The sequence below is a fragment of the Scatophagus argus genome, chromosome 2, assembly GCF_020382885.2.
Source record: "Scatophagus argus isolate fScaArg1 chromosome 2, fScaArg1.pri, whole genome shotgun sequence".
In the NCBI taxonomy this organism is placed as follows: domain Eukaryota; kingdom Metazoa; phylum Chordata; class Actinopteri; family Scatophagidae; genus Scatophagus; species Scatophagus argus.
The window spans coordinates 28149525-28169505 of NC_058494.1; the positions used below are offsets into that span (position 1 = coordinate 28149525).

Below are 19981 nucleotides of genomic sequence, written 5' to 3' on the forward strand. Positions count from 1 at the left end.
GACAGGAGCTCTTTCTTGTGGTAATTTATTAAAAGTAATGGTTTTAATGTAACAACCTTATACAGTGTTCTTTTAGGTTTAACAGAGGTCAAAAAGGTAAGCTACAGTGATCACACTCTCTTTGTTCTAATACAACATGACCTTCATATGATTAACTGCATCATTGTCACAAGTTACAATGTAAGTGCTCTTCAGGTTGCCTCAAAGCATTGCATGCTAAATTCCTTCTGCACATCACATACTCTGTCAGGAGAAATATACCACAGATGCCCCATGTCACCACTTCTTTTGCAGTTGCAATGGAACCACTAACTCAAGCTCTGAGGCGAAAAACTGATATCAAAGGAATCCAACGAGCAGCGGAGGAGCATAAAGTCTCGCCGATGACGTTACCATATATACATCACGACCCCTTAGCTAACAGAATTTGTCAAATTATCTAGTCAATTCAATTCAATTTTATTTATATAGCACCTTTTAAAATCAAAATTGTCTCCAGGTGCTTTACAGAACTGGTTCATCCTCCCGTTCTACTTTTATGAATTCTGGGAACTGCAAGTAAACCTGCACTCTGTGATCTGAGTGATCTATTGGGAATATATGGGACTATTAGATCCTGCAGGTATGATGATTGGGCGAGTCCATTTAGGGCCTTATATGTAAGTGGGAGAATTTTAAAGTCTATTCTGAGTTTTACTGGAAGCCAGTGGAGAGAAGCTAAGATGGGGGAGATATGATCCCTTTTTGAATTTACACAAAATGTAATGTATGAATTTCCCTCGGGATCAATAAAGTATCTATCTATCTATCTATCTATCTATCTATCTATCTATCTATCTATCTATCTATCTATCCATGTTGAGACTGTGTCAGATAGTCATTAATGTCACCACAGTCATCACACAAACATTGCCGGTCTGTTCACTCCAGACGTGCCTGAAGAGAAGAGATGTTGTCTTCTGAGCAGATCTTAACCGTTCTCTCCTTCTTCAGCCGTCTGAAGGCGTAAGGTAAACACGGTCATGGTAGGAAGGCCTGAAGGAAGGCAGAGATGTGTGTGTGTCCCTCACTGAACCACAGCAGAGATCGACTGTAGTGCCCCTTTGTGTCGTGGCACAAGACACAAGCTGTTCGTGTGTTTTCTGAGTCACGTTCAAATTACCGCGGTTCTCTGGAGTTCACAATGTCGCAGTACCTTTCACTGACACAAAAACACACTCCTGCCCCTTGGCTTTTCCCAGCAGTCTCAGACGACCAGACCAGACAAATTGGTTTTCCAAACCCGCTGAGGTCTTACATATTTCGTATTTCACATTTGAGTTCAACCCATGATTCTAGCTCATCTGTCTTCTTCCTGGCAGACTGCAGAGAGCGAGGTAGAAGTCACCTGAGACTCTTTGGTCTCCGGCGTAGACCAGCCCTTCTCTGTGCCGACACCCCTACACTGTGCTGAACCACCTCAGCTGCTGAACAGGTACACACAATGTGGAAACAATCTGCACACACCACAGGAATCTGCACTAAGAAGACTACGGCTCTCCTGGAAATCTTTGTGAATGGTTTGAATTTTGCTGCTACACTGACTCTGTTTTGATTCTGTTCCTATGCTGACGCTGTTTTTCTGTATTCTACTTTTATTTTCTTATCTGTAGGTTATTCTGTCTCTTTACCTTGTGACAGAGAGAAGCCACACAGAATTTCATTTACCTACAGAATAATGACAATAAATCTGCTTCTGGTTCTGGTTCAGCTGCACAGGGTTGTGGGTCAGAATATGTATGTATGTATACATGTATATACATACATACACATACTTTGGACATGCTAAGTCTTTTCCTGGCGTGCTAAATATTAAGGTGATCTGAATCGTGGAAGTCGTGTGAGTCCGCAGGTAGACCCGCTTCAGTCTGGCTCGCTGACAAAGAGCCAGAAACCCCATCAGTAGTCCTGATCCACACTCCAGTCCACAAGGGGGCGATAAAGCGCAAAGAGCTGTCTGCCAGAAAAAGAAGAAGGAGGAGGAAGAGGAAGGAAAGAGACAACAACAGCAGAAGTCGGGAAGACTTGGTGAACGATGTGTAAGTCGGAATCAAAGTCCGGATAGTGAAGCGGGTCGTTTCAGCGCGTAGCAGCTGCTTGTTTCCCAGGTGGAGTGTGAAGAAGTCGGCCTGCTGTGGTGGCTCCAGTCCCACACTGATGGCTTTACGACCGGACGGGACGCTGAACTGCTGTCAGCCAGGCGTCACTTTGTCACGTTGTGCTGACGCTTTAACGTCGGCAGGACCAGACCTGATCAGTCAGCTGGAAGGCGAATCAGGCCTTCAGTCAGCCAGCAGAGACCTTCAGCCTTCACCCAGCGGGTCAGCATGAGCGGGACGGAAGCCGACGCGGACACCGTGCAGCCTCACCAAAGAAGAAGAGTAAGAACCTGACGGTCAGAGTGTTTGTTCCTGTCATAAATGTGTGAACGTGCTGAGTCATTGTTGATTACGTGATCATTACTGTGTTCATCTCTGCTGCTGCGTTCAAAGGAACAGGAAAAGGTGGAAGAAACAGGAAGCGAGTTTCTTTCTGTTATTTTGTCAGGTGGCAGGAGCCGGTGGAGCACGTGCTCGCTCAGGCACAGGTGTAGAGGCCGGGCCACAGGTGAGCCTGGTACTGACTTGGTCATATGTTAGCGGTGAGCTTCAGTACTGGGACAAACGTGAGGAAGATGTGTGTTGGCTGCCATGAAGAGACTCTTTTATATCGCAGCTACTCCCTTCACAAAGGCTTTGTGACATAAAACCCTTTGTGTGGTTTGTCTGTTGCCTGTAAAGTCAGAGGAGCTGCTGAAGGAATGCAGAGAGGGGATCTGGTTCTGGTCTGGGACTGAGGCTCCAGGAGTATCACCATGTGGTAAGATACTTTCTTATTTTACTCCTGAAGCATCACTGCTTTGTTTGTGTGCTTCAAATCATCAAAGTCAAAGTGAGGGTGAATCTTTGGTTCCTGTTGCTGTAATCACGATAGGTTCAGTCGTGCCTGAAGCAGAAGGTCTCCAGTGGTTCAGACTAGAACCCGTAACTGCATCACGGCGGACGTGACCCAACCTGTTCTTGGGAAACCAGTTCGTCTGGCCAAGAGTCTTAAAATGACATCAGTCGTCCCTCATTTGTGAGCATGTAAACGTTTGTCAGGTCCGACATTTTAGCTCCTGAGGAGAAACATGTCTGACCATGAAGTCCGGTGTCAGTTTGTGACCTGGTGCTGATGCTGAGGGGGAGAAAATCTCTGTCCAGTACAAAACCAAGGGCTCAGCTTTGACTCAGATTACAGATTTGAGCCCGTCAGTTTCTCCAAAACTCAGACCAGAAGGTGAGCACACACGACGCCTGTTTTAAAGTCTCGGCACTGGCTACCAGTCCGCTTCAGAGGGATTTCAGATCCTTTTATTGGTTTATGAAGCTCCTCAGGGTCTCGGTCCTCCAAATTGATCAGATTTGTTTTAACCTTATGAACCCTCTGGAACCCTCAGACCTTCTGCTTGTGGCCTCCTGATTCTGCCTAATGATGATATGATGGACGAACTTCAGAGTTTTATGTCGCTGGTTAAAAACCCACAAAAAAGTCAGTGATAGAAAATGTTAATTCTGGTGTCAGCTAATTGGTTTTAATAATCAAGTAGTCAACTATTTTGTGAAACCACTTCTGTAAGTGCAGTTCAGATGTTGGCAGAAGGAAACTAAGTCATGTTTCCTGATGGTTTTGTTAATCAGGAACGCGGGGGGAGGCGGGAAGCAGGACAGTCAAAGCCCAGGATGGAAGTGTCGTCAGCATGCCGCAGTTTTCTGATGCTCGTGTGAGGGATGTTACTGTGACAGTCACTGCCAACAACACAACGATTGGTAAACGATTCCCTGAGCAGGTTCCCTTTCTGTTAAATGATGTGCTTCTGTTGTGTTTAAGTGCTGAAACGCCTTCAGCTGCTTTGTGTTTCTGATGTTTCACATGTCTGTTTCAGTCCAGCCTCCTGCCAGGACAGAAGAGACTCACGATGTTTCTCCCAGAACCAAAGGTATCGTGTCTGTGCAGGTTCTCAGCCGTCCAGCTCATATTTCACTCAGACTTGTGAAGATTGACTTGAAGACGTTTCACTGCTTCAGCTCTTTGAGTCAAAGTTATCGTGGTGTTGAAAGACACAAAATATGGCTGTTGATCAATAATGAATGAGATTTATTTTGAGGATGTTCCTGACGTCTAAATGGAAGTTTCAACTTGACTTAAGTAAGAAAACACTCAGAAAACAATCAAAATGGAGCACAATGTAAACCATGAGGTTAAGTGTGGGCCAGTAAAGTACTGTATACATTATCAGAATCATCTGAGATGGTTAATCTCATTCTTAACCTGCGTTGTTAACATCCGTAACACATTTTGGTTTTTATACAGCAGGGTCCAACTTCTGCTTCCTGTCTCTGATTTGCTGCTCACCGTTCATCTTCTTAGTGTTACGTGTTTGAATCTAAAACCACTTTCCTTCAGTCTTCCTACAACCAATCATTTCACCAATACAACAATGCACTGTTAGCCTAGCGTAGCATCAAAAACTATTTGTCCTCCTCCATCCAGCAGCACCTGTTCTTTGAGTGAAAATTCTTATCAGAGCCAGAGCTCAAAGGTGACCCCTGCTGGACAGTGTGGTGTCCTACAGACACCGAGCTCGAGAAATAACTCCTGCATAGACATTAATGCAAAAATAAGAATTTGTTTAATAGCCGACTAGTATCCCTGGCATCTGATGGGAACATTGTTTATTGACTGGTCGTAAATATCCCTAATTTATTTTTTTTTGCCATAATCATTTTGTCATCATGTTGAATTCATATCGATTACATTTCCGATACTTCTGGTATTATTACTGCTGCTATGCATCTCTGCTTGTGTGCTCCCCCTCTCACAGCCCACCCCCTCTGCCTCTCTCTCTCTCTCCCCCTCTCTCATTGTCTGTCTATCTTTCTTTCCCTCTCTCTCTCTCTCTCTCTCTCTCTCTCTCTCTCTCTCTCTCTCTCTCTCTCCTGCTCTCTCTCTCTCTCTCTCTCTCCCTCTCTCTCTCTCTCTCTCTCTCTCTCTCTCTCTCTCTCTCTCTCAACCCAACCGGTCAAGGCAGATGGCCGCCCATCTTGAGTCGAGGTCTGCTCCGAGGTTTCTGCCTTCTAAAAGGCAGTTTTTCCTCTCCACTGTCACCAAGTGCTTGCTCAAGGGGGAATGTTGGGCTCTCTCTATTTACAATTTAATTAAAGAGTTTGGTCTGGACCTGCTCTAATTGGAAAGTGTCATGAGATAACTTTTGTTGTGAATTGGCGCCATATAAATAAACTGAATTGAATTGCTATTTAGTATTTGTAAATGTGAAAGTACAAGAAATAAATGATATTCATGTAAGTGATTTCATTCATCTTTCAGGAAACCTCAAAAGCTGCCAAGATGAACTAAAATTGTACCTTCAAAACAGAACTAAGAATCTTTTTGAAGGAACAAAGGAAGATGGATCATCGACTCCTTTAAACAAGATCTATACACAGCTTTACATCACCGAGGGAGGCAGCGGGGAGGTTAACCGTGAACATGAAGTGATTGTATTAGAAAGCAGTAGAAGGAGTTCAAGGAAGGAAAAGAAAATCAGCCTTAATGACATTTTTAAACCTTTATCAAATGAAGAAAACCCTCCCCAGAGAGTCCTGACGAAGGGAATCGCCGGCATTGGAAAAACTGTCGCTGTGCAGAAATTCACTCACGACTGGGCAGCAGGAGAAGCCAACCCAACCACTCATTTCATTTTCCCATTCACATTCAGAGAGTTGAATTTAATAAAAGATCAGTGTTTTAGTCTTGAGGAGCTCATAGTTTACTATTTTGAAGAAATGAAAGATTTCAAAACGTCAGACTACAACAGCTCAAGCGTTTTGTTCATCTTCGACGGCCTGGACGAAAGCAAGTTCCCGCTGGACTTTGTGAATAACGAGGTGTGTCGCAGTGTTACAAAGACTACGACAGTGGACGTCCTACTAACCAACTTGATCACAGGGAAACTGCTGCACAAAGCCTCGATCTGGATCACAAGTAGACCAGCTGCAGCCACAAAGATTCCCGCCGAGGTCATAGACAGGGTGACCGAGGTGCAAGGCTTCAGTGATGAGCAGAAGGTGGAGTACTTTCAGAAGAAAGTTAGCGATGGGGATGTGGCTCGGAAGATCTTGGATCATCTTCAATCAAAGCCGCTGAGAAGTCTGTACATCATGTGCTACATCCCCATCTTCTGCTGGATTTCAGCCACAGCTCTCCTGAGTCTCCTAACAGAAGCTCGCACATGTCGGCTGCCCAAGACGGTGACTGAAATGTACATACACTTCCTGATCATCCAGACAAGACGGAAAAACGAGAAGGATTATCAGAAAGGTGAAGCAGACAAAGATGTGATCATGAAACTGGGAAAGCTAGCATTCGAGCAGCTACGGGAGGGCAACATGATCTTCTACGAAAATGACTTGAAAAGCTGTGAAATTGATCCGAAAGAAGCTGCGGTTTATTCAGGTGTTTGCACACAGATTATAAGAAAAGAATATGGTCTTCACAAAGAAGAGACTTACTCTTTTATACATTTAAGTGTTCAGGAATTTCTTGCAGCTCTGTATGTATTAGAGACCTTTATCAGTAGTGGAGTAAATCTGCTTCCCAGCCAGACAAAGGAGACTGAAGTATCAGAGCAGCGTCCCATCATGTTTCTCCACAAGCATGCGGTGGATATGGTTTTGGACAACCCTTATGGACGGTGGGACTTGTTCCTGCGCTTCCTGCTCGGACTGTCACAGTATAAAAATCAGGAGCTTCTTCAGAAAATACTTGGATTTAAAGTAAAATGTAAAATCGACAAGCAGTTAGTAACCTACTTTCACGAGAAGATCAAGAGCCTGTCCTACACTGACAAAAGTATCAGCTTGTTCCAATGTTTGAATGAGTTGGGTGACACCTCTCTGGTGGAGCAAGTCCAAATGTACCTGTCCTCAGGAGATGTTCGTAAAATCTCACTTGCACATTGGTCAGCTCTGGCCTTCCTGCTGCTCGTTTCCCATGAAAACCTGGATGTCTTTGACCTGAAAAAATACTCCAGATCAGGAGATGTTCTGGAGAGGCTGCTGCCTGTGCTCAAAGTGTCAAAGAAAGCTTTGTAAGTATTCAAAAAACCTAACTGCTCTGAAACTCCCAGATTGTGTTTGGATATCCACAGATCAGCCGCAGCATTAAACCCACCTGCTTGATGTTTGGTTGGTCCCCCTTGTGCTGCCCCGACAGCTCTGACCTGTTAGGGGCATCTGGAAAGGGAAACAAGTTTGCTTGAATTTTTTTGCAAATTTATTATAAATGAAAAACAAAAATATAACATGTACATAAGTATTGACAGCCTGTGATCAACACTTTGTTGAAGCCCCTTTGGCAGCAGTTACAGCCTGAAGTCTGTTTGAGTCTGATCCTGTAAGCTTGGCACACTTATTTTTGGGCAGTTTCTCCCACTCTTCAATGCAGAAGCTCTGAAGCTCCATCAGGTTGGATGGAGAGCGTCGGTGCAAAGCCGTTTTCAGATGTCTCCAGAGATGCTCAGTACGGTTCAGGTCTGGGCCACTCAGGAACATTCACAGAGTTGTCCTGAAGCCAGTCCTTTGTGATGTTGGCTGTATGCTGAGGGTCTTTGTCCTGTTGGAAGATAAACCTTCACCCCAGTCTGAGGTCCAGTGACCTCTGGAGCAGGTTGTCAGCAGGATGTCTCTGTGCATTGCTGCAGTCTCTTTCCCTGGACCCTTACTGGTCTCCCAGTTCCTGTCACAAAACATCCCCACAGCATGAAGCTACCACCACCATGCTTCACAGGTGAAATGATATTGGCCAGGTGATGAGCAGTACCTGGTTTCCTCCAGACATGACGCTTGTCATTCATGCCAAAGAGTTCAATCTTTGTTTCATCAGACCAGAGAATTTTGTTTCTCCTGGTCTGAGAGTCCTTCAGGTGCCTCTTGGCAAACTCCAGGTGGGCTTTCATATGCATTTTACTGAGGAGTGGCTTCTGTCTGGCCATACAGGCCTGATTGGTGAGGTGTTGTGGAAATGGTTGCCCTTCTTGAAGGTTCTCCACAGAGCAACACTGGAGCTCTGTCAGAGTAACCACTGGGTTCTTGGTCACCTCCATCACTCAGTTTAGTTGGGAGGCCAGCTCCAGGAAGAGTCCTGGTGGCTCCAAACTTCTTCCACTTATGGATTATGGAGGCCACTGTGCTCTTTGGGACCTTTAATGTGACAGAAACCCTTCCCCAGATCTGTGCCTCCACACAATCCTGTCTCAGAGGTCTACAGACGATTCCACCAATGGAAACAGGAAGCACCTGAGCTCAATTTTGAGTGTCATGGCAAAGAGTGTGAATACTGTACGTATTTTTATGTACGTCATTTTCAATAAATTTGCAAAGCAAGCAAACTTGTTTCACTTTGTCATTATGTGGTGTTTTGTGCAGAATTTTGAGGGAAAAAATGAATTTAATCCATTTTGGAATGAGACTGTAACATAAAATGTGGAAAAAGCAAAGCAGTGAGAATACTTTCCAGATGCACTGTATATTGTGGTCACCTTGAGGGTGGGGCCTCCCAGCCCACCCTCAATGCATGAGGGGTGGAGCATGGGGGTATTTGGTCTGCAGTGTTTGGGTGGGTGGTGAGTGTCAAAGAACATCCACACGATTGGCAAACGTTTCCACCTGTCTTCCCCTGTCAGTGTTAATGTTGCGGCTGGTTGTTATCAGGACTGAGGAAAAATGTTGACTGTCACTTTGTTTTCCACTTCAGGCTGAGTGACTGTAACCTCACTGGCACATGCTGCAAGTACATTTCTTCAGTTCTCAGCTCGGAGTCTTCTTGTTTGGAGGAGTTAGAGTTGAGCAACAATGAACTGCAGGATTTTGGGGTGACCTGGCTCTGTGCTGGTCTGAAAAGTGCAAACTGCAAACTCCAGAGACTCCAGTAAGAACATTCAGATGCACAGAATGTGTGTAGTGAAAGAATGTGATCAATATTTTTCTTTCATTTTTTTCACACATAGTGAACATGCAGTTGTTTATTTATTTATTTTTTTCAGGTTGAATCAAACCAGTCTCAGAGGTGAATGGTGTCAGCAGTTATCATCAGTTCTCAGCTCCCAGTCCTCTAGTCTGAGAGAGTTGGATCTGAGTCACAACGACCTGCAGGATTCAGGAGTGGAGCTGCTGTCTGCTGGACTGCAGAGTCCACATTGTAAACTGGAGACTCTCAGGTCAGATCAAATTATGACAAGGCAAACAAATGCCAGACATATATTCTCTTGTCTTCTGCTGTGTTGTTGAGTATGTCTTAACTGTGAATCAAAAGAAAGTTCTACAAATTCACTTGTGTACAAAAAATGTAAATGTACAAAATTCTGTTCATTGACATTGAACATACCTGCAATGTAATTGTAAAATGCAAAGTAGAAGGTGTCTTATTTTATTTCTGATCAGGTTGAATCAAACCAGTCTCACACATGAAAGCTGTCAGCAGTTATCGTCAGTTCTCAGCTCCCAGTCCTCTAGTCTGATAGAGCTGGACCTGAGTAAGAACAACCTGCAGGATTCAGGAGTGAAGCTGCTGTCTGCTGGACTGAAGAGTCCAAACTGTCAACTGGAGACTCTCAGGTCGGTTTGAACTGCAGTGCTTTTGTGCAGTGCTGTTTAACAGAACAAACAGATGTCAGACACATTTTTTTTTCATTTCTACTTAATTTTTGATGAGTATACAGTGTTTCCCCTGGGATTTCATGGGGGGGGGGGGTTATTTTGTTCATTTCGCTGTTAAAATAACAAGGTGCATATTATATCATCATGCAAATATAACCTGACATATTGAAAATATCCATCCATCCGTTTTCTATACCGCTTATCCGTCAGGGTTGTGGGGGGGCTGGAACCTGTCCCATTCTGAAAGTCTATAATCATCTCCACTGTCTCCACTGGGCGTTCAGCTCCGAGTTGTTGTTGCCGCACCAGGACACCAGACGGTCCACCTCCCTCTTGTAGGCGGACTCATCCCCGTCCGAGATGAGACCGATGAGGGTGGTGTCGTCTGCAAACTTAATCAACTTGACAGACTGGTGGCTGGAGGTGCAGCAGTTGGTGTAGATGGAGAAGAGCAGAGGGGAAAGTACACAGCCCTGGGGGGTACCGGTGCTGATGGTCCGGGTGTCCAAGACATTCTTCACCAGCCTCACATGCTGTTTCCTGTCTGTCAGGAAGTCAGTGATCCACAGGCAGGTGGGGTCAGGCACGTTCAGCAGGGACAGCTTGTCCTGGAGGAGAGCTGGGCGAATCGTATTGAAGGCAGGGCTGAAGTCCACAAACAAGATCCTAACGTAGGTTCCCGGGGAGTCCAGATGCCGCAGGATGAAGTGGGGGGTTGTGATGGACTTGAGGTGGGACAGAACCAGGCGCTCAAATGACTTCATGACTGATGTCAGTGCCACAGGTCTGTAGTCATTAAGTCCAGTGATCCTCAGCTTCTTGGGGACTGGGACTATGGTGAAGGCTTTGAAGCAGACTGGCACATGGCATGACTCCAGAAAGGTGTTGAAAATGTCTGAGGTTTTCTACTTTTCAGGATTAATTGACAAAAGACTAAGAATTGGCAGCTTTTAAGACGGTGTGCTTCTGGAGAATCCCTTCTGTAAAAGTTATATTTGAAACCTTGCAGTTCAAATGCAAAACTTCACAAGTTGCATAGGCAGTTGTGCATGGAGGGGTGTGAGCTGAACGCTGAACTGAGAAACAGACCAGACTGCATTGATAGGCCCACTCTATTTTGTAAAGGCCTGCCTAATTAAAAATTTCTGGCTAGACCAGCATCCCCATCCCCGCCGCGGCCTCCCCTGCCTGCACAAGGCAGCTTCCCACAACTTCCGGTCTGCGTTCTTGGGGCGAGCAGGAGATGCCGTTGGCAGGGGCACTCCACCTCCCTAAAACAATCGTAGGGGAAACACTGTTATGTCTTCAACATCAATGAAAACATGTTTTAAATTTTGTTTTTAATCAGATTAAGTCAAACCAGCCTCACGGATGAATTCTGCCAGGATTTCCCATCAGTTCTCAGCTCCCAGTCCTCCAGTCTGAGAGAGCTGGACCTGAGTAACAACGACCTGGAGGATTCAGGAGTGAAGCTGCTGTCTGCTGGACTGAAGAGTCCAAACTGTCAGCTGGAGACTCTCAGGTCAGGATTGAAGTTAATTATTGTAAAAAAATAAAAAATAAAAAAAATACAAATTAAATTCAGGCAGATTTTAAAACCAGGAAGTTACAGCTGCTACAGTTGCTCTAATCAATATTTCTATACTTCTGTTTACCAGTGGATCATATTACTAAAGTGACAAAGTGACAGTCCCACAGAGAACTATTTCATGACTAGACCAAACTCTTTAATTCAATTTTGTAATACAGAGAACCCAACATTTGCTCTTGAGCAAGCACTTGCCAACAGTGGAGAAGAAAAACTGCCTTTTATAAGGCAGAAACCTCGGAGCAGACCCCAACTCAATGTGGGCAGCCAAAGAGACAGAGAGAGAAACATAGAGGGGGGTGGGGCGTGACAGAAGGAGCCCACAAAAACTGTAGATAATGACGATGAAGTATACAGAAGGTACTATGGTGATTATGATTGCAAAAGTACTAACAATAATGATGGTAGTAGCTGTACAGAGTAGTAATAGAATTAAAATAAATTATGACTAAATCGTAGTAATCGCGAGGTCCAACCACGATCCATGAGAACCTGAGAGACCAGAAAGCACAAGGACTCCAGGGAAGAAGTTGAGTTAGTAACCTGCATTAATGGGACATAAATGTGTGCAGAAGGAGAGTTAGAGGAGGATAGAGAAGCTCAGTGCATCATGGGAGATCCTGACAGTCTAACCTGATTCTACCAGGTGTAGTATCACCAAATGGGCAAACATCCGCAGCCCACTTGGGGACGTGATGGGACCCCTTCTCTTGGCAATATACACTACTTCCTTGGAGCCTGTAGTCAACTTACATGGGTTTTCATATCACTGCTATGCTGATGACACCCAGCTCTACCTGTCTGGTTAGTAATGAACCCAAACGGCTGTTTTCCACTCTTGCTCTTCTACTCAAGCACTTTTAATTATGTTTTAGCTCTTACTGCTGTAGTCTAATTCTGTTGTACTGAAACTTGTTGTTACTCATTCTGTAAGTTGCTGTGGATAAAAGCGTCTGCTAAATAAAGTGTAATGTAATGTAATGTAAGCGTATAGCAGCATAACTAGCGATCAGCCTAGGCCAGCCCTAACTATAAGCTTTATCAAACAGGAAAGTTTTTAGTCTACTCTTAAATGTAGAGAGGGTGTCCGCCTCCCGGACCGAAACCAGAAGGTGGTTCCATAGTAGAGGAGCTTGATAACTAAAGGCTCTGGTTCCCAATCTACTTTTGAGGACTCTAGGAACCACAAGTAGTCCTGCATTTTGGGAACATAAAGCTCTGGTGGGATAATAGGGAACTATCAACTCTTTAAGATAGGATGGTGCCTGACCGTTCAGGGCTTTATAAGTGAGGAGGAGAATTTTAAAATCTATCCTGAATTTTACAGGTAGCCAATGTAGAGAAGCCAGAACAGGAGAAATATGATCTCTCATGCTGGTTCTTGTCAGTATTCGTGCTGCAGCGTTCTGGATTAGCTGGAGAGTCTTTATGGATTTATTGGGGCAGCCTGATAGAAGGGAGTTACAGTAATCCAGTCTAGAGGTAATGAATGCATGGACTAATTTTTCTGCCTCTTTCTCACTCAGAATGTGCCTAATTTTTGCAATATTGGTGAAAGAATGCAGTCTTTGAAATGTGTGTTATGTGTGAGTTAAAGGACATGTCCTGGTCAAAGATAACTCCTAAATTCCTTACAGTGGAGCCAAGGCTGAGCTGTCTAGCATTGCTATATCACTGGATAATTTGTTTCTAAGGTGTTCAGGACCCAGAACAATAACTTCAGTTTTGTCTGAATTTAGAAGTAGAAAATTGCAAGTCATCCAGGTTTTTATGTCTTTAAGACATGTCTGAAGTTTGGCGACAAGACAAGACAACTTTATTTGTACAGCCCATTTTCACAAGCAGTTTGTCTCAAAGGGCTTAACATAACATCAGCAACATCCTCTGCCCTTCGACCCTCACATCGACTAAGGAAAAACTCCCAGAAAAACCTTTAACAGGAAAAAATGGAAGAAACCTCAGGGTGAGCAGCAGAGGAGGGATCCCTCACCCAGGACGGGCAGACGTGCAATGGATGTTGTACAGGCAGGAAAGCAGTTAACAACATGAGAAATTACATTACTAAAAAGATAAGTAAAACAAAATCTCAACTGTTTAGTTTCACTTTTTGCTACCACCTCAATATGATTTTAGCATTTCACAAGACTGAAATTATAATGAACTGCTGTATCATTCATGTATTTTTTTATGTGCTGTTGAAAATCACTATCCTATCAACTCTATTCAGTTCGATTTCAGCCCGTAGAGAGAACCACCCCGCTGATAGTCGGTACACAGAGGAATGACAGGCAGATGTCAACAGTAGACATTGGGTTGGTCATAGAGCCGGCTACAGTTCAACTTGAAGATCTGGATGGAGAGATACCTGCAGAAAGATACAGAGAGAGAGAGAGAGAGAGAGAAAGGGAGGGAGAGACACAAGACTACGAGGAGCACTGGACACACAGTTAGTGACATAAAATAATGAACTGCATGTTAATCTGACGAGGGGAGAGGATAGAAGAGGAAAAGGAGGAGGGGAAACTGCTTGGTGGATCATGTTTGTGTCCCCCGGCAGCATAGGCCTATAGCAGCTTAGCTATGATAGAGATTTAAAGATTAACAGTTAGTCAGACCTATTCTACCTGTGGCTATATATCATGAGGTGAGTGAAACTATGCCTACCAGCCCTACACACTTTATTTGGTGCTAACTATATGCTTTACTAAACAGAAAGGTTTTAAGTTTAGTCTTAAAAGTGGAGGTGGTGTCTGTCTGTTGAACCCAGATTGGCAACTGGTTCCACAGCAGGGGTGCCTGATAGCTAAAGGCTCGTCCTCCCGTTCTACTTTTATGAATTCTGGGAACTGTAAGTAAACCTGCACTCTGTGATCTGAGTGTTCTATTGGGAATATATGGGACTATTAGATCCTGCAGGTATGATGGGGCTAGTCCATTTAGGGCCTTATATGTAAGTAGGAGAATTTTAAAGTCTATTCTGAATTTTACCAGAAGCCAGTGAAGAGAAGCTAAGATGGGGGAGATATGATCCCTTTTACTGATTCCTGTTAAAACTCTAGCTGCTGCATTTTGGATCAGCTGCAGGCTATTAATGGAGTAATTTGGACATCCTGATAATAGTGAGTTGCAGTAGTCCAGCCAAGAAGTAACGAAAGCATGGATGAGTTTTTCAGCATCACTCTGAGAGAGCTCTGCTTCTTCAGGCTTTAAGGATAAGTACAGCTGAGTGTCATCAGCATAACAATGAAAGTTTATGCCATGTTTCTGAATAATATTTCCTAGAGGGAGCATGTATAAGGTAAACAGGATTGGCCCAAGCACTGAACCTTGTGGAACACCGAGGCTAACCCTTATATATGAAGAGGAAACATCATTAACGTGAACAAAGTGAAATCTATCTGTTGAATATGATTTGAACCAGCATAGCGCAGCCCCTGTGATCCTAGTCTCATGTTCTAATCTGTGTAATAAAATGCTGTGATCTACAGTGTCAAAAGCAGCACTGAGATCCAGTAAAACAAGTATGGAGACAAGCCCGCGGTCTGATGCCATGAGGAGGTCATTAGTGACTTTAACCAGTGCTGTTTCTGTGCTGTGATGGGCTCTGAAAGCAGACTGAAACATTTCAAAGAGATTGTTCCTGTGTAGGTGATCAGTTAACTGATTTGCAACCACTCTTTCAAGTATTTTAGATAGGAACGGGAGGTTGGATATCGGCCTATAGTTTGCTAAGATGTCTGGGTCAAGTGAAGGTTTTTTAAGTAAAGGTCTAAACAGCGGCTTTAAGCGGCCTGTGGTACATAACCTGTTGTTAAAGATAAGTTAATCTGATCTAAGAAGGAAACACCAATCAAGGGAAAGACGTCCTTGAGGAGCTTAGTTGGGATGGGGTCTAAGAGACATGTAGTTGGGTTAGATTTGTTAATGCTGGAGGTCAGCTCGGGGAGGTCTATGGGCAGGAACCTGTCCAGAGATGGAGTAGGACTAAAAGAGATTTCTAGAGATGGCACTATATTGGCTATTCTGGGAAGATCTTTATTGATTTTTTCTCTAATGTTATTGATTTTATTGGTGAAGAAACTCATGAAGTCTTCACTGCTAAGAGCTGCAGGAATACAAGGTTCAACAGAGCTGTGACTCTTGGTCAGCCTGGCTACAGTGTTAAAGAGAAAACGTGGGTTGTTCTTGTTTTTCTCTATTAATGTTGAATAATAGGCAGTTCTGGCTTCACGAAGGGCCTTTTTGTATGCCAATAGACTATCTTTCCAGGCTCTCTGGGATTCAGCTGATTTGGAGGAGTACCACTTCCTCTCCATCCGTCTTGATGTTTGTTTCAGTGTTCGTATATTTGAATTATACCAAGGAGCTAGCCTCCTATGATTTCTAACCTTCTTTCTCAGTGGGGCAACCATATCTAAAACTGTGTGCAACGTGGCTGCAGTGTTATTAACAAAAGAATCAATATCTCCAGGAGTAACATTTAAATCAGTACGGTCTGTTGTACTGGTACATGGTGCTGAGGGGAGCTGTGATGGGATTGCATCCCTAAATCTGTCTACACTATCTTCAGAGAGGCATCTGGTGTAGTAGACCTTTTTGTTGTGTGCTATAAAGTCTTCTAGAGTTATTTCAAAAACTACAAGTGAATGGTCTGAAAGGAGAGGGTTTTGAGGGGCAACTAACAGGTTCTTAGTTTCTAGGCTGTAGGTGAGAACCAGATCGAGTGTGTGATTGTGGCAGTGTGTTGGTTCATTCACTATCTGAAGGAAACCTATTGAATCTAAGAGTGAACTAAAGGCTGTCTTAAGACTGTCAGAGTCAACATCCATATGAATGTTAAAGTCACCTACTATAATGACTTTATCTGTACTGAGCACTAAACTAGATAAGAAGTCAGAAAACTCAGACAGGAACTCTGAGTAAGCAGCAGCAGGTGGGCGATACACAACAACTAATAAAACTGGCTTTTCTGACTTCCAGTTTTGGTGAGACAGGCTGAGAGTAAGACTCTCAAATGAGCTATAGATGGATTTAGGTTTGGGGTTAATCTGAAGACTGGAGTGGTAGATTGCTGCCACTCCTCCTCCTCGGCCTGTGGCTCGAGGAACATGATAGTTAATATAACCAGATGGAGTTGATTCATTTAAACTAACATATTCTTCATCCCGTAACCAAGTCTCAGTGAGGCAGAATATATCAGACTGATGATCAATAATTAGATCACTGACTAGGAGGGATTTAGAGTGGAGGGATTGTATATTTAATAATCCACATCTGACTGTCCTATTTTTTGTATTTTTATGAGGTTATTATGATTAACACTTCTTAAATTTTGTGCTGGTTGGACTATGGGAGGACGAGGCACTGACACTATTTAAATGCGAAGTGATTTGTTTCATCTGGTTTCATTGACAAGTACAATTGTGTGTCATCTGCATAACAGTGAAAATGTATGGAGTGTTTCCTAATAATTTTATCGATAGGGAGCATATAAAGGGTGAATAGTACTGCTTAATGCAGTTCCTTTGATGCCAATTAGGTGTTCCAGTCTTTCTAGGCACTACAATTGGCAAAAGACTTTACTTTGGTGTTGTGATGTTCTGCACTACCGGGACATGATACTGAAGTTAATGACAATAGAATTCCTTCCTTAAATTTAGCCACAGCACTATCAGAAGATAGAAGTCAAGTAATACAAACTAAAAAGTTATTAACATTGGTCAGATAAAAGAGTATTAGTAAGACTATGAAACTTTCTACTTCAATGCCATGGCTGCAACTCCACCTCCTCAGCCGGTGTCTCGAGGAATGTGAGTGTTAATATGACTGTGGGGAGTGGATTCATTTAAGCTGACATATTTGTCTGGTTGAAGTCAGGTTTCAGTTAAACAAAATAAATCTATTTTGTAATCCAATATTTTAAATCCAATCTTCACAGACTCAGCTGCTCTATTTCTCTGCTGGCTTTGACAGATCATCAGAAGAAGGCAAATGTATAAGACATTGTGTGTGTGTGTGTGTGTGTGTGTGTCTGCAGGTTGTCAGGCTGTATGATCACACAGGAAGGCTGTACTTCTCTGGCCTCAGCTCTGAGATCCAACCCCTCCCATCTGAGAGAGCTGGACCTGAGCTACAATCATCCAGGAGACTCAGGAGTGAGGCTGCTGTCTGCTGGACTGGAGGATCCACACTGGAGACTGGACACTCTCAGGTATGACCAGACAACAAGAGCTCACACACTGTTTGTCTGTCACAGTGACAAGCTGAGGACTGAGTCTGTGTATGAAATGTGTTTTCTAAATGCAGCTGTTTTGTCTTCATGGTGGATCTGAGTGAAGGTTGATGAAGATCATTGATGAGGAAGCTTCTGAAGGTTCATTCTGACTTTGTTTCTTCCTCCAGGGTGGAACATGGTGGACAGCAGAGGCTGAAACCTGGTCTGAGGAAGTGTAAGTGTGTGTTGACTTTGATTGATGAAAACAAGGCAGCACATGTTAAAGTAGTTTCAGTCTAAAGCTTGTGTATCTGCATTCAGCTCTCAGTTTGATAGAAGATCCAACAAGATGAGTCAGTGTGAAGTTTTGATCTAATGAACAGTCAGTCTGTTAATGAAGCAACAAATGAAGCCATCAGGTGTGTTAGATGATAAACTGCTGCTGTATTGTGTCTTGTTCTCTCCATCAGATGCCTGTGAACTCACAGTGGACACAAACACAGTAAACAGATTCCTCAAACTGTCTGACAACAACAGAAAGGTGACAGCAGTGATGGAGGAGCAGCCTCATCCTGATCATCCAGAGAGGTTTGACTGGAAACAGCTGCTGTGTAGACCTGGACTGACTGGTCGCTGCTACTGGGAGGTCGAGTGTAGTGGAGCAGTTGAGATATCAGTGACTTACAGAGGAATCAGAAGGAAAGGAGACACTGCTGACTATTTGTTTGGAGGGAATAATCAGTCCTGGAGTCTGATGTGCTCTGGTGGTGGTTTCTCTGTATGTCATAATAACAGAAGAACATACCTTTTTTTCTCCCCCTTCTCCTTCTCCCCCACCTCCTTCCCCTTCTCCTGGTCCTCCTCCTCCTCCTCCTCCTCCTCTGTCTCTCACAGAGTTGCAGTGTATGTGGACTGTCCTGCTGGCACTCTGTCCTTCTACAGAGTCTCCTCTGACACACTGATCCACCTCCACACCTTCAACACCACATTCACTCAACCTCTTTATGCTGGATTTGGATTTGGATTTGGGTTCTGGTCATTCGGTTCCTCGGTGTCTCTGAGTTCAGTGTGAGGGTTTAATTCGTCTTTAAACCAGCTCATAAAAACCAAGCGGGTGCTCACAGAACAAAGCACACATTCACAGAGTGCTTTAACCTGAGCAGGTGTGTTCATGAAGCATGGTCACACAGCTTCATAATAAGACTGATGTTAGCCACACAAGCTAACATGTTTAGCTTTTCCATCCTGTGTAATACTGGAAAATCACTTCATGTGGCTCTTCAGGTTTGTATCAGTTATTGTATAAAGCAACACATCAAGCTTTCAGTCCAACAGCCTGATGTTATTTTCTCTTTGGTTTACTTTGGTGAATGTGCTGCCAGTCAGTGGTTTTCAATGCGTTTTATTTTCTATGATATTTTTTTTCATGATTTGACAGTTTTTATCAATGGGATGTTAGAAAATAAAGCAGTGATGTGTTTGACCAGACACTTTGTCTTTTATCAGTGGAAGGTTGAAATCTTTTCAGTATTACTTATTTATATTAAGTCTGTAAATAATGGTTATTATGATTGCTATTATCAGTGACCACGTATTTTCTTAATCTGTTAATGTTTGATTTGTAAAATGTTATCAAATAGCGATAAAATGTCCATCAGTTCCCAGAGCCTGAGAAGTTCAGATCTGAGCCAGAGTTTACGTCGGAGACTCCTTTTACATTTAGATGCTGTGGAGGCAAAACGTTATTGGAGTCCCAAAAACTGAAAGTCAGAAATGCACTGGAGACAGTCAGACTTAGCAACAGAGCTTTACTGTCAAAAATGAGAGCAAAACCCGAGTGTGGCACCAGGGAGAAGCTGAAGAAACAGATCAGCTGTGCATCCTCTTTTATAGCAAACAGAGTCTTGGAGAAACTGCTGACACACAGCTTTTCTCCACCTGTCCATGTCTCACCACATGTCAAATGTCCATGTATGGGGCCAGCATGTTCCCGTGATGTTTTAAGGCATATACAGAGCATCCGGAAATGTTCACACTGCTTTGCTTTTTGCACATTTTGTTGTGTTACAGTCTCATTCCAAAATGGATTAAATTCATTTTTTCCCTCAAACTTCTACACAAAATACCCCATAATGACAAAGTGAAACAAGTTTGCTTGAATTTTTTGCAAATTTATTGAAAATGAAAAACAAAAATATAACATGTACATAAGTATTGACAGCCTGTGATCAACACTTTGTTGAAGCCCCTTTGGCAGCAGTTACAGCCTCAAGTCTGTTTGAGTCTGATCCTGTAAGCTTGGCACACTTATTTTTGGGCAGTTTCTCCCACTCTTCAATGCAGAAGCTCTGAAGCTCCATCAGGTTGGATGGAGAGCGTCGGTGCAAAGCCGTTTTCAGATGTCTC

At 43.5% G+C, this 19981-nt stretch overlaps 2 protein-coding genes across 4 annotated transcripts in view; one reads left to right on the top strand and one right to left on the bottom strand.

Moving 5' to 3' along the window:
* The window catches only part of LOC124052702 (NACHT, LRR and PYD domains-containing protein 12-like), a 231900-nt gene that overhangs the window by 78060 nt on the left and 133859 nt on the right, over window positions 1-19981 (bottom strand). The gene's annotated exons all lie outside the window — the stretch shown is intronic.
* LOC124052556 (NACHT, LRR and PYD domains-containing protein 3-like) lies at window positions 1865-19235 on the top strand. 3 transcript variants are annotated; one of them, XM_046376983.1, is made up of 13 exons: window positions 1865-2420; window positions 2587-2715; window positions 2820-2898; window positions 3759-3887; window positions 4004-4057; window positions 5446-7207; window positions 8872-9045; window positions 9161-9334; window positions 9558-9731; window positions 11122-11295; window positions 17399-17572; window positions 17764-17810; window positions 18046-19235. In XM_046376983.1, the coding sequence occupies exons 1-13, from the start codon at window positions 2367-2369 to the stop codon at window positions 18645-18647; spliced, it is 3726 nt and encodes a 1241-aa protein (XP_046232939.1). In that variant the 5' UTR covers window positions 1865-2366; the 3' UTR covers window positions 18648-19235. The 3 variants fall into 3 exon arrangements, with proteins under 3 accessions (XP_046232939.1, XP_046232922.1, XP_046232931.1); XM_046376966.1 differs by lacking the exons at window positions 17399-17572; window positions 17764-17810; window positions 18046-19235 and adding an exon at window positions 12008-12423 and having other exon boundaries at window positions 1866-2420; XM_046376975.1 differs by lacking the exons at window positions 17399-17572; window positions 17764-17810; window positions 18046-19235 and adding an exon at window positions 12008-12423 and having other exon boundaries at window positions 1868-2420; window positions 2587-2646.